The sequence below is a fragment of the Cryptomeria japonica genome, chromosome 8, assembly GCF_030272615.1.
Source record: "Cryptomeria japonica chromosome 8, Sugi_1.0, whole genome shotgun sequence".
Classification (NCBI taxonomy): domain Eukaryota; kingdom Viridiplantae; phylum Streptophyta; class Pinopsida; order Cupressales; family Cupressaceae; genus Cryptomeria; species Cryptomeria japonica.
Window position 1 is genome coordinate 162,160,579 of NC_081412.1, and position 12,158 is coordinate 162,172,736.

At 36.9% G+C, this 12,158-nt stretch overlaps 1 protein-coding gene across 1 annotated transcript in view; it reads right to left on the reverse strand.

The window, feature by feature from the left end:
- Positions 1–12,158, reverse strand: part of LOC131044783 (alpha-L-arabinofuranosidase 1) — a 230,667-nt gene that overhangs the window by 45,326 nt on the left and 173,183 nt on the right. Inside the window, exon 10 of the mRNA XM_057978219.2 lies at positions 8,793–8,937. Within this exon, the coding sequence (XP_057834202.2) occupies positions 8,793–8,937 (145 nt within the window). The remainder of the gene's footprint in view (positions 1–8,792; positions 8,938–12,158) is intronic.

Genomic DNA, 12,158 nt, shown 5'->3' on the forward strand with positions numbered 1-12,158 from the left:
AAAATTTTTATGTAATGGTCCATCATTTTAGAAAACAAAAATAAGGACAACATGCTCCTCACCCAACAATATCTTGATAATAGTGCCATAAATTTGGCACAATCTAATCTCTAATAATTTAGCCACCGACTTGCACTTTGACATGGCAATAAATCAACAATCTCCCCCTTTGTCATTGATGGCAACCTTGCAACAAAATAATCTTAGAATGCAATAAAAACAAACTTTTCTCTTGACTAAAATGCTCACCCTTACTCTACTCCTCTCGCTTTGCCATCAATAGAAAAGGATTTCTAGGGCTAAAACATAAGACAATGAATAGCTCCCCTTGAACACATGCTTTGTCTGAAGAATTTAGTGACTAGATGAGACGGATATTGCTCCCAATTTCTCTCTCGGGTACTCAAAAGTCTCTTTTGGAAAGGGCGTTGTGAAAATGTTCGCAATTTGTTCCTGTGTAGTGATGTACTCCAACTTCATTTGTTGATCAACCACCTACTCTCTTAAAAAATGATATTTGGTTGGAATGTGCTTTGTCTTGGAGTGTATAACTGGATTCTTTGAGATGTTAATTGCACTTGTATTGTCATTGAATATGGAGATGGGATGCTCATACTCAACCTCAATATCCTTCAATGTTTGTTTCATCCGGAAAACTTGTTGGTTGAAAATTTTGTACACTTGGGGAAATATACAAAATTGTGGTTTCAACCACAACACATGAGTAAAAACTCTCCTAATTAAGGGAAAGCTCCCCCTATCTAACTACAACTTTGAAAATAAAATAGGATGGGACAGCAATCTTTCTTCTTCCTTCAAGAAAGACAATAACCTTTTCTCTTCACAGAAAAGGATAGCGATTGAATATGAACAGCAGTAACCACTTTCAAATGAAATAAAAGAAAGGAAATGAAGTTTCCTGAAAGTGCAAAGACTTTCGTCACTTCCTTCGGGACGGGACGACAGTATCAAGCTCAAAGACTTGATTATATGAAGTCCTATCTACCCTTTTCTATACTAATGCTATAAAGAACAAGTTATAACAGCTCAAAGACTGAAAAAACGCTATTATTTTCTTCTTTAAAACAATGAGAAGTAGTGTAAGCTCAAAGACTCAGCTATTTCCCACAATATCTACTCCTAAATTCTCCTAAGAACAAGTGAAAGCACAAAGACTTGCAGCTTCTCTTAACAAAATATTTATTTTAATCTATATTAAACTCAACTACTTGCAGCACAAAGACTGCAAATCAGATGTGATTAAACTCTTTAGGAACACTTGCAAGAAAAATAATATAGAACACTAACTCAAGAATGTAGCACAAAGACTCAAAGCTTGAGCAATTTCCTTCTATTCCTTTCAATTCTTGAATTTACATATGAAAGCTCAAAGACTTCTTTGCTGTAAATTTGGCAGAGTTTTTGCTTGTTTTCCAAAAGATAAAGATTACAATAGACCCCTCAAGTATTTATAGAAGAGGAGCCTTGAGAAAAAGGTGGGAGGATCCTAACTAACTTGAGAGATTCTCTCAACCACCAAGACTTATTCAATAACTAACCAAGACTTCAATAGCTAACTAAGACTTATTCCAACTACAGTCCTGATTGAACACAACTTGTAGTTGCCTTACATGTAATTACAAAACTGCAAGTAATGTGTAACTTGCATTTTACAAAAAATACTTTTACATGTAACTTGTCAAAACAAAATTACAACTAAAGATTACAAAAGAGGGAAAATTCAACTAAGTTTTGAAAAACACTTAAGTTGCAGCACGTGAAGACACGAATCCTTTAAACTTCTGGATGCTCGTTTGTAGTTCCTCAGGATTCGGTTCATGGGTGTTCTTGGCACCAACCATGGTCTTCACAATAGTGTCATGACACCGGAGGAGCGCAGAGTTGTTTTTATCCAGGATAGACTGGATTTCATGCAAAAAGGCTCGGTATCTCATCAATATCTGAATTAGAGCGGCCGAGAATTGTTCGCTCCTCCATTCATTATGAATCCTCATCTGTAAATCAGCAAGAACTTCTTCTGGAATCAGCTCTCCATCCTGACTTACTATGTTGCAAGAGGCCCTTTCACAATGTGAGACAATATCTCAGAAAACTGCACCCCGAAATCTCTTTGCATCACCGATCTCCTCAATGAAGGATTTAAGAACAAGGGCCTTGTTTTCCAGGAGCTCTTCCGATTCCAAGTACATGACCCTGGAAGAGATGATGGCATGCTCCTGCAAAACACTCAGTTGTTATTGGGGCATGGTATGCCAAATTGTCAAACTTTCTTCAACACTTTCCAGATTCTTTTTGAAAGTATCAGAAGTCTGACCCAGTTTCTCCTCAATGGTTTCCAACTTAGACATCATCTGAAAAATGTCTTTCATTACCTGTGCACATAGATCATGACGCTGATCAACCCAGGAATCCAGTGCTTGTACCTTCTGAGCAGCCCTTTCCACTCCACGAATTGATTCTTGGGAACCAGAAGAACCTATGGAGTTACTCCCTTCAGCAGCAGGTTTTGTGATTTTATGAACGGCTGCCATAAGTTGTCGGTTTTCATCTTCTAGCTTGTCTTTCTTTGCTAGAAGCTCATCACACCTTTGCACCAGCGAAGCAATAGAAAACTGAGCATCATGTTTAACGACCTCATGCGTTTGTTTGCCCAACTCTATCCTTGTAACCTTATAATCAGTAGTTGACATTTCTTCAAGTGGCTTATCTACAATAGGTTCCACAATTTCAGCTACCTTCATCTTGTTGCTGTCAACAGTTACTCTGGAGATAATCTTGACCTTCTTAGCAACTTTGGATCTGGACTGTTTCAGTTGCTGATAATCAAAAGCATCAGGTGAGATTTCTTGCTTCTTCCTTTTCGGAGTAAAAGAACTGAGCCATGGAGGCAAAGTCATCAACTCCCCTTCAGTAGCAGTTATAGGCAAAGGAGAAGCAGTTTCTGTTTGAATCACCATGTTCATCCTAGGAGGAATATTTGTTTGGACAGCGACCACATTTTGCTCAGTTACCAATGGGCATGAAGATTGCCACATAAACTCTTCAAAATCAGAAGTGGAAGTATCAATTTCTGATAATTGGATGCAAGTAGGAATATCTTTAGGAATTTCCAACACAGTCTCTTGTTGATGATCAGGAGATGGCTCGTATGCTGAAATGAGAATAGCATTCTGAGGGGATTCATCCACAAGCAAATCAGGAGGAGAAAGAGGCATCTCAATGGCAACTGGAGGAATGATCTCATGAGGCGAGTCTGAGACTGGAGACTTAAGAGCATCATCAGATTGCTGCTCTTCTTCTGGATTATCCAGATCAATCGCCTGAACATGAAATCGTGAATTTTCCTTCCCATGAACTATCGTCTCCTCAGGAGGAAGCACTACTGCACGACTGACTCGCAACTTGATTCTTGTGCCCGAAGATGATGCACCCTCCTTGTTGTCAACCTGAATCTCAAACTTACGTCTAAGAGGCCCCGTAGAATCATCTTCTTTACCAACCTTGATTTTTATAAGTCTAACAGCATTATTTTTCAACCATGCGTTAGTGTTAGCCAAGATAGGCTGAAATCTCTCAAGGATGGATATGCACTCTTTGTGTGACCATTGGATCAAAGGAAGTGGAGCTTCCTCAACCCTCCGCGAAATGTATTCAGGATCAACTATGTGCCCATCATCAACCATCCCTTGTGGGATATCCACCAAGTTCAAATCAACAATTTGCTCAACAGTGAAACCATCCCTTGTGGGATATCCACCAAGTTCAAATCAACAATTTGCTCAACAGTGATCCTGCAGTAATCCATCTTCAGAACTTCGGCTTCTGTGCAGAGATCTACCCAGATGTCCTCAATGCGATGCACGTGCACAAAGGATTTCTTGATCTTCTCCTTCATACCCCTATAATCAAAATCAGCTCTAGGTTTAAACCTTTTGAGCTTGATTTCCTGCAGTTCAGTCTCCATGGCCTTAGCTTTCACGGATGTGACAAGGGAATACCGGCCAATTTTCAATGGATTTGTGGTAGAGATCCCCATTCCAACCTTGTGTCTAGCAGACTGAAAAGTGTGGACAGCCATGATCTGTCTTCCCAACTCCATAAAAATGATCTTATCAGTTGGGTATCTAGGAAGCATATATGGCTGACCGCCGTAGCATCCGATTCTCATATAGGTGAAGGTGGGAAACTATAGAAACAAACATCCATACTCACACACCCTTGCCCATGCCTCATCTGATACTCTTTTGTTTCTAAGAGTTCTGTCAAACTGACATATGAAATATCTGAAGAATGCATCTTGGACTCTTTTGAAATGCAGTCTGCTGGGTCTCAACGGCAATTGGTCATAATATTTCCAAACTGGTATAAGTGAGCGATCACCCTTGGTAGAAAGACCTGGAAAGTGTCTTAGTGATGCTACCAAGTATACCAAATACGAATTCATGAAGAAAATCATGGTAGTAGGGACTGCTGCAAGTTGTTCACAGAGCATCGTTGATGGCTCTTCCCCATGAAATATGATGAGACTACCTTATGAACATGATGAACTGGTACATCCATGGCTCAAAGACATTGGAATGTTCAAGGCCCATTATCCTGCTGAGAAGGGTTATAGTGTCTCCAATCTCCCATTTGAAATGGCAGTGGTACAACTTCGCCCACCTTAAGAAGGAGGCTCGTGGCTCTTGGATCCACCTATTGATATGTCACTTGCAATCTTTTTCCCTCTTCACGTAATACTCTGCTGCACTTTCTTTGGAGATTTCCATGTAAACAGGTGCAGGAGGTATTTTGAAGACCTTCTCGATCGTATCTGCATCAAGACAGATTATAGCTTCGCCATCATCTTTTTTGATCACTCTTGTTTCTTTGTCAAAATGATGGGCGCAGGCGAGAACAAACTCAGGTTTTAGGGCAGCCATGAGGAAAGAAAATGCATGATGGATATGGCTGTCCAACAGCTGCTACAAGTTATTATCCTGTGGATCTTCTACCCTCTTGACGAATTCCAACATATCTACGTGCCCTATTTCTGTGTCTCTGATGCGATCCAAAGGAGAAGAAACTTGGGAAGGTGCTACCTCGTTCTGATATTTGTCATATTTGTACTTCATCTTTTTTGAAACTGGAGATGCCAGCAAATCTAACATTGATTGTGAACCTAGAATACTGTGATGAAGACTTAAAAGAGTTAAGGCAACATCATAGTCAGCTGAAAATATCATTCTTCCTTCTTCAAATGGGAAAAACTTCGATTCTTGAACTTCACGATTTTGTAAGAGGAAGAGGGGAAATATATAGAAATGGGAAAATCTTCACTTTGACCAATTTCGGATCTTGGGGAAATTTTTGCAAGTATACAAGTTGGAAAGAACATTCATGCAATCGGGGTTTTAAAACCCAAATGCAAGTACACTTGTGAATTTGCAAATGGAGAAATGGATGGAAAATGAGAATTTGACTTGCGAAAAATGATGGAAATGGAAAGTACGGATATGGGAAACATGAATGGATAGAAATGGGAAAATCCGAGAATGTCATTTTCATGAAAATGGGAAGAACTTTTCAACATGTAATCCGATTTTTAAAACCCGAATTTGAAGGGAGGGGGGGGGTATTTCAGACTTTTCAACTTGGAATTTTAACCAAAAATGCTTAAATTCCTTAACCGTAAGGGAAGAACAAGAATTTCCAGCGAAATTGTAATCGGGATTAAAAATCCCGAATACAAATAAAGAGGGAATTTAGGGAAGAAATATGCAATTCAAAAATTGCATATCAAGGGGAAGATTTCTCTCACAAAAACCAATTTTTGGGGGAAGAACAACATATTTTCAAAAATGCAACTAAGAAAGAAAACTAAGAAAACAAGAAAATAATAAAATGAAGGAAAGAAAGGAAAGAGAACATACCTTTCTTGAAACTGAAAATGCTTCTCCAAAAATGCAACAATCTTTGGAATGGAGAAGACACACTAATAAATAGAGACAATCAAAGACGCCAAACCCTAGCCACGTTTTTGCAAAAACACCCAAAAATGAAAAACGTGGCAGCAAATGCATGAAAAATGAAACAAATAAAGCTCCAATCTCCACGCCTAGGTAGGAAAGTTCAAATCGATTTACAAGTTTGGAAGTTAATGAAACTTACATGAGGTAAAAACGTGGCATTTGGAAAAACGTTTTTTGTTGTTCCAACATCTAAAAACCAGCAAGAATGATTACCACGTGGTGAAGAAAGGGAGCTTCCAAATCCACAAAAATCGCCTAAAACTAAAAAATGCATTCCTCCTTAAAAACTCTCCTCAAAAATAGATTGAAATCTTCAACAATTTTGCTTCCAACTGAAAATCGGGTTTTTGGGAAGATATGACAAGTTTGAATTTTGCATATATGTGAAAATCAGGTTTTTTAGAGAAGACAAGTTTTAATTTCACTTTTTCCTCATGTTTAGGCAAAATCGGGATTTTTTAGCCAAATAGCAAATTTTATTTTTCACTTTTTCACTTACAAGGCAAAATTGGGTTTTTTGGAACAAACTGCAAGTTTAAAAATTGTCAAAAATGCACTTTATGTGTAAAATCGGGTTTTTGGTAGAGAGATGCAAGTTTTGGTTACTTGTAAAGGGGAAATAAAATCCCTACAACAAGTTATACTTGCACACATGTAATAGGGGTTTATAATCCCTATTACATGTAAAAACCATTAAAGTAGGGGTTTTTGGAGAGAACTACAAGTTTACTTGTAATTTAGCCAAAAAATCCCTATTTTAACTAAACAAGCCAAAAAACAATAAAAATAATAAAAACAACAAAGGGGAAATTTAAAACAAATTACAAGTATTCATCCTTGAATAAAAGTGCACATGTAATAAGCTGAAAATTCCCCTACAAAGACCAAAACCTTGGACATCATTAAAACTTGCAGTTCGAAGAAAATTCTCCACCTACAGTCGGGATTTTAAAACCCAAAATTGAAGGAAAGACATAGCAAACGAACCCAAAATTCGACGAAATTTGAAATTTAGTTCGAAGATGGACTGAGGATTAAGCCATTCCAAGGATTAGTCGAAATTCTGCCTCGGGAAGCGTGCCTTAGAGAATTTTTTTTCATTTTTTCACAATTTTTATGTAATGGTCCTTCATTTTTGGAAACAAAAATGAGGACAACAGAACTTGTGTGCAACAATCTGCTGCTGCGATGTATTCTTCCTCGGTTGTAGATAAAGAAACTAATTATCACAAAATATGGAGATGGGATGTTGTTGAAGATACTTGTCTAGTATTGAGTATCAAGCCCTCAGGGCTTGTTTTAACCCATAAAGTGCCTTCTTTAGCCTACAAACCTGATCCTCATTCTCTAATAGGATGAACCCTTCAAGTTGTTCAACACACAACTCTTCCTTTATGTTTTAATGTAGGAAGGCTGATTTCACATCCATTTGGTAGACTTTGAAATTCTTAAAGTTGACAAGGGCAAAAAAAATCTTTACAGCCTCTAAACAAGCAACAAGGGCAAAGATTTCTTCAGAATCAATTCCTTCAACTTAAACATATCCCTTGCATACTAATCTATCTTTGTTTCTCACAACTTGGCCATCCTCATTTAGCTTGTTCCTGAATACCCACTTAGTGCCGATCACATTCTTATCCTTTGGTCTTGGGACAAGTTCCCAAATTTCATTCTTCTCAATTTGATCCAATTCCTCTTCCACAACCTTTATCCAATCATGTTCTTCACTTGCTTCTATAAAGTTCTTTGGTTCTATCTTTGGAGAGTAAGCACAGGTTTGCATGTTTTGATGTACTAGCAAATCTCCTCGTCCAAATTTTGGAGCTTGAAGAGCAGCCTTTAGTAACAAAAAATCCCACACCTAAACAACATCTAATAGGAGGTTTGAATAGAAGGAAGTTGTTCACCATTGACCTTAGAATATGACTCTTTTAAAGGTTTGTAATACTTATAATTATTCCCTCATTACTAGCGTTGAATTGCATGGTCACACTTTGTTAAATGGTTTATTTCATAGTTTATAAACTTAGAATCATCTCAGACTCAACAGGCCAAAAAATTGACTCAACAAAACTCGACAACTTGAAAATATTTATATTTTTGACAAAAAAATAAATTTTCATGCAAAATATAGGTACAAATTGTATCGAATGTGTTTGGAGGGGTTTTTTAGGGCTTTGGGTACAGTAGCCCTTTAGTGGAGTTGAAGAGCACTGCCCCTTGTAGGGGTCTTGGGTCAGAACCCCCAATAAGGTTGAGGGGCAGCCCAAATCAAGACCTTTGAAACCATATAAACCATAATGGCACACACTAGTTACATAATGTTTTTAAAGCAAAAAGCAGTATTTTTTTAACTGTTTATTTCACATTTTTGGTGTGTCTGGAGAATTTTTCACACCCAGTCACTGAGTTCCATTGAGTACTTTGCCAGATTTCGAGATTCAAAATTGCTGAAAACTTATGATGATTTTTTCCAAGGAACAATTGGCTAGCAAAAAAGCTCCCAAATACTCAGCAAGTTTGCCAACTATGATTTATGTCCTTTGGTATGTTTAGAAGGTTTACAAGGCTGTTGTTTTCACATTTATTGCTTTTACTCCATTTTCTACTTTATTCAAAAGTGTTAATTGTTTGAATAAAAGAATCTATGGACAAAATGTTTGTTATGTGATCAAATTTATCAAACAACTATGAGCAGAAACCACATAATCAAAAACAATTCTAGAATGTACAGCAAAAAGTGGGTTGGAAATTACAAACCTCGGTAATACTTTTTACCACAATCTTCATTTCCAATTGCGACATACTTTAAATTGAAAGGAATGGGATGCCCCATAGCTGTACGGATAGAACCCCATGTTGAACTTGACGGGCCTCTAGCAAATTCAATACCATTCAAGATATCCTGCAAGATAACCAAAATTCATAAGAACATAATCACAAACATCAAATATTCTAATTAAGCATTTTGTTAAGCATTGACACTTTATTCTTAGTCACAAGTATTTGACACTAGTCTCGAAATTGCAAGCGTATAATGATCAGTGAAGTTGCAAAATTCAATTCAAAACACAAATGAAGCTCATGACCATTAGAAATGATTTAAGGCATAAAATCAGACCATCATTTTTTTCTTTTTTCTCATCAACTTCCACAAAGTAATTGTAATGTAACTCAAGGAAGACAAACCAAAACATTGAAAAAGCAAGAAAATAGAGAATCCAAAAAAAGAAATAGAAAATAAAGGATCCAAGAAAAATAACTATAGAGCATGAAAGAAACTAACTCCCCAATCCCGAATTATATGAAAATCATAACTAATATTGAATTTTATATGCATATTATTAATTATATCAAAGCCTCTAGGTAGTGAAGAGAAGCTTTGGGATAAAACTAAGAGGCAAGAAACTTGTACATCCTTATGTTAATTATTAGGTGTTGATAAATCATGATTAAATGAGGCTTTGCTATCCAACCATTAGAAATTTAAATGAATGTGACAAAATTCTTTTTCTTTTGACAGAAAGTGTTTACCTATGAAGAAATAGACTTTAATGTATGGACCAGTAATCTATAAAAGTAGCCAGAATAATGGTTGTAACAGAAAACCCACGAAAAATGTTAGTATTTTTAGCCCAGTTGTCATTGATGTCAAAATTAGTTAGAAACAATACATTCAGTCTGCAGGAATTTTAAAGTGTAGTCTTAATCTGAACATGCAGGTTGGAATGGTGGATGGAGAATAAACACACCTTTGATACTTAACAATGTCAGACAGATCTATCGCTCTGTTTCTGGTTATTTGTTTGATTGAAACGCTGATTGTAATAAGTTCTCTATACACACATGCTGTGATAATGAATCTATTTGCGAAGTCTGGTGTCCAGAATGGTTTGTATCCAAGTTGCATCAAGTTAATTTTCAGAATGATTGGGCAAGTTTGCTTGCAGTTTGACACTAATGGGCATCGACCTCCACATATTGATGTGTGTTAAATCGGTTAAACAGTTTTAACTGTATTAAGTGCATTTACAAATGTTATCTTCAATATGTCACCTCAAAGACAGCAGTAATGAAGGATGTTAATAAACATTTTGGTTGCAATCTTTAACCAAATTTTAAGTGGTTATAACTGAAGGTAGCTCAAACAGTTCCAACTATCTCTTGAAACTATACAGCGATAAGAAGAAGAAAGCCTATTTATTGTTGTTGAAGATTAAAGCAAAGGAGTTGTTGGTTGAGTTATGTGAAAGATGTTTTATCAACATGTCGCTTTATGTGTTGCTTTAGAGATGTACCAATGCCATGATTTACAAATAAAAATCATGAGTAGTGAAGCGAATAGATAAGATAAATTTATTAGTGTCCAACAAGTGACTACAAATGGGTCAAAGGGACTGGAGAGTACAAACAAGGGGGTCTGCCACCAGTAGGGACACCAAACTGTGACCAAAGAGAAACAACAACAACAGCCGAGGCAGCCAAAACAAACAAGAAGGCGGGAGGGCTGGAAAGGGGTGACCCCCCCGAGCCACCAAGCCAACCCTAAGAAGCTGGAGCAGTGGAGAAAAACCTCAAGACCGAAGGGTAAGCTGTAGAACGATGCCGCTGGGTAATCTGAGTCCAACTGGAAGAAGGAAGTCAAGAGTTCATGATCGATTGAAGAAAATTTTGATGAAATACAGAGTGCAGAAAGTGTGCAATTTTTTGAGGTATACAGTATTTATGCAAAGTTATTTGTTTTGAATAGTTAGAGCAATGCTTCAAGAATACGATTAGTTGATTAAAATGATGAGAAAGATCTGATAACACAGTGATTTGTAATATCCTATTTTGAGTTAATGTGAACAGGGTCATCAAGAGATTGCAGATATAGGTTTTGAAGTGTGAAAAAAAAAATATGATATTTTGACATTGTATTCATGATTTTTGAGTTCTGAGATTGATAGGAGTGTTGGAGATTGCAAACAGTTTTCAGGCTATAAACATTTTGTTTTGCAGATTTCTAACAGTAAGGAGGTTCAACAGTATATTGTATGTTTGAAATTCAATTTGTAATAATCTGATTACACATGCTCAATACTGTCAATGTAATGATATAGATCAGAAAAACTGATCAGTTGATTAATTCTTAGATTTTGATGCTAAAAGAATCTCTGAGTTGGTGCTCAGATCATTGAACTGCGGTCGTGAATGAGTTGGTGCTCATATAAGGGATTTGAAGATTTCCTTAGGGGTGGGTTCCCTAAACATTGTAAATTCTTTTAATCATGAGGTTGGATTAGGACAGTAGATCCTAGCATTATTGCTCACAGTGGTTTTCCCATATTGGGTTTCAACGTATCCTCTTGTACATTGATCTAATTGTGTGGTGTATCTTTTCAGACTTCAGTTTGGTGCTTTCATTTCAAAATTCAGTTTTAAAGCTTTTAAGAAGTTCTCCAAAAGATTTATTTGAATAAGAATTTTAAGTTTTATTTACTACTGATTCACCCCCCTCCCCACCTTCTCTTAGTAGTAAATCTGTGTTCAACAATTGGTATCAAAGCCAGTGCTTAAAAAGGACTTAATCAGTCCAAGTAGATCTTGGCCACAGAAAACATGGCTAGTTTGGAAGGATCTTCATCTAATAAAGCACCTTTATTTGATGGTACCAAGTAAGCATTTTGAAGTATAAGGATGGAAAGTTATTTGTCTTCCTTAGGGTTTGATGTTTGAATGTTTGTGGTTAATGGTTATATAATGCAATCACATACTTTGACTAATCCTGCTAAAAGAAAGACTACAAAAATAATGCTAAGGTTAAAAATGTTATTCTTTGTGGATTATCTAACACTGAGTTTGTCAAGGTAATGCATTGTTAGACAGCTAAGGCCATCTAGGACAAGTTGTAAAGTATCTACGAAGGGGATGATAAAGTGAAGCAAGCCAAATTACAAACCTACAAGGCTAAGTTTGAAGGATTGAAGATGAAGGAAGAAGAGCAGATTGCAGACTATCTCCTTAGGGTTGTGTTGTGCTTCGCCAACATCACTGATGGGGACCCCCGCTACCTCCAGCCCATTGCCCGCGTATAAAAGAGATAGGGATGTCTGCAGGATGAAGTCGAACCTTTTTTGTGGCCTT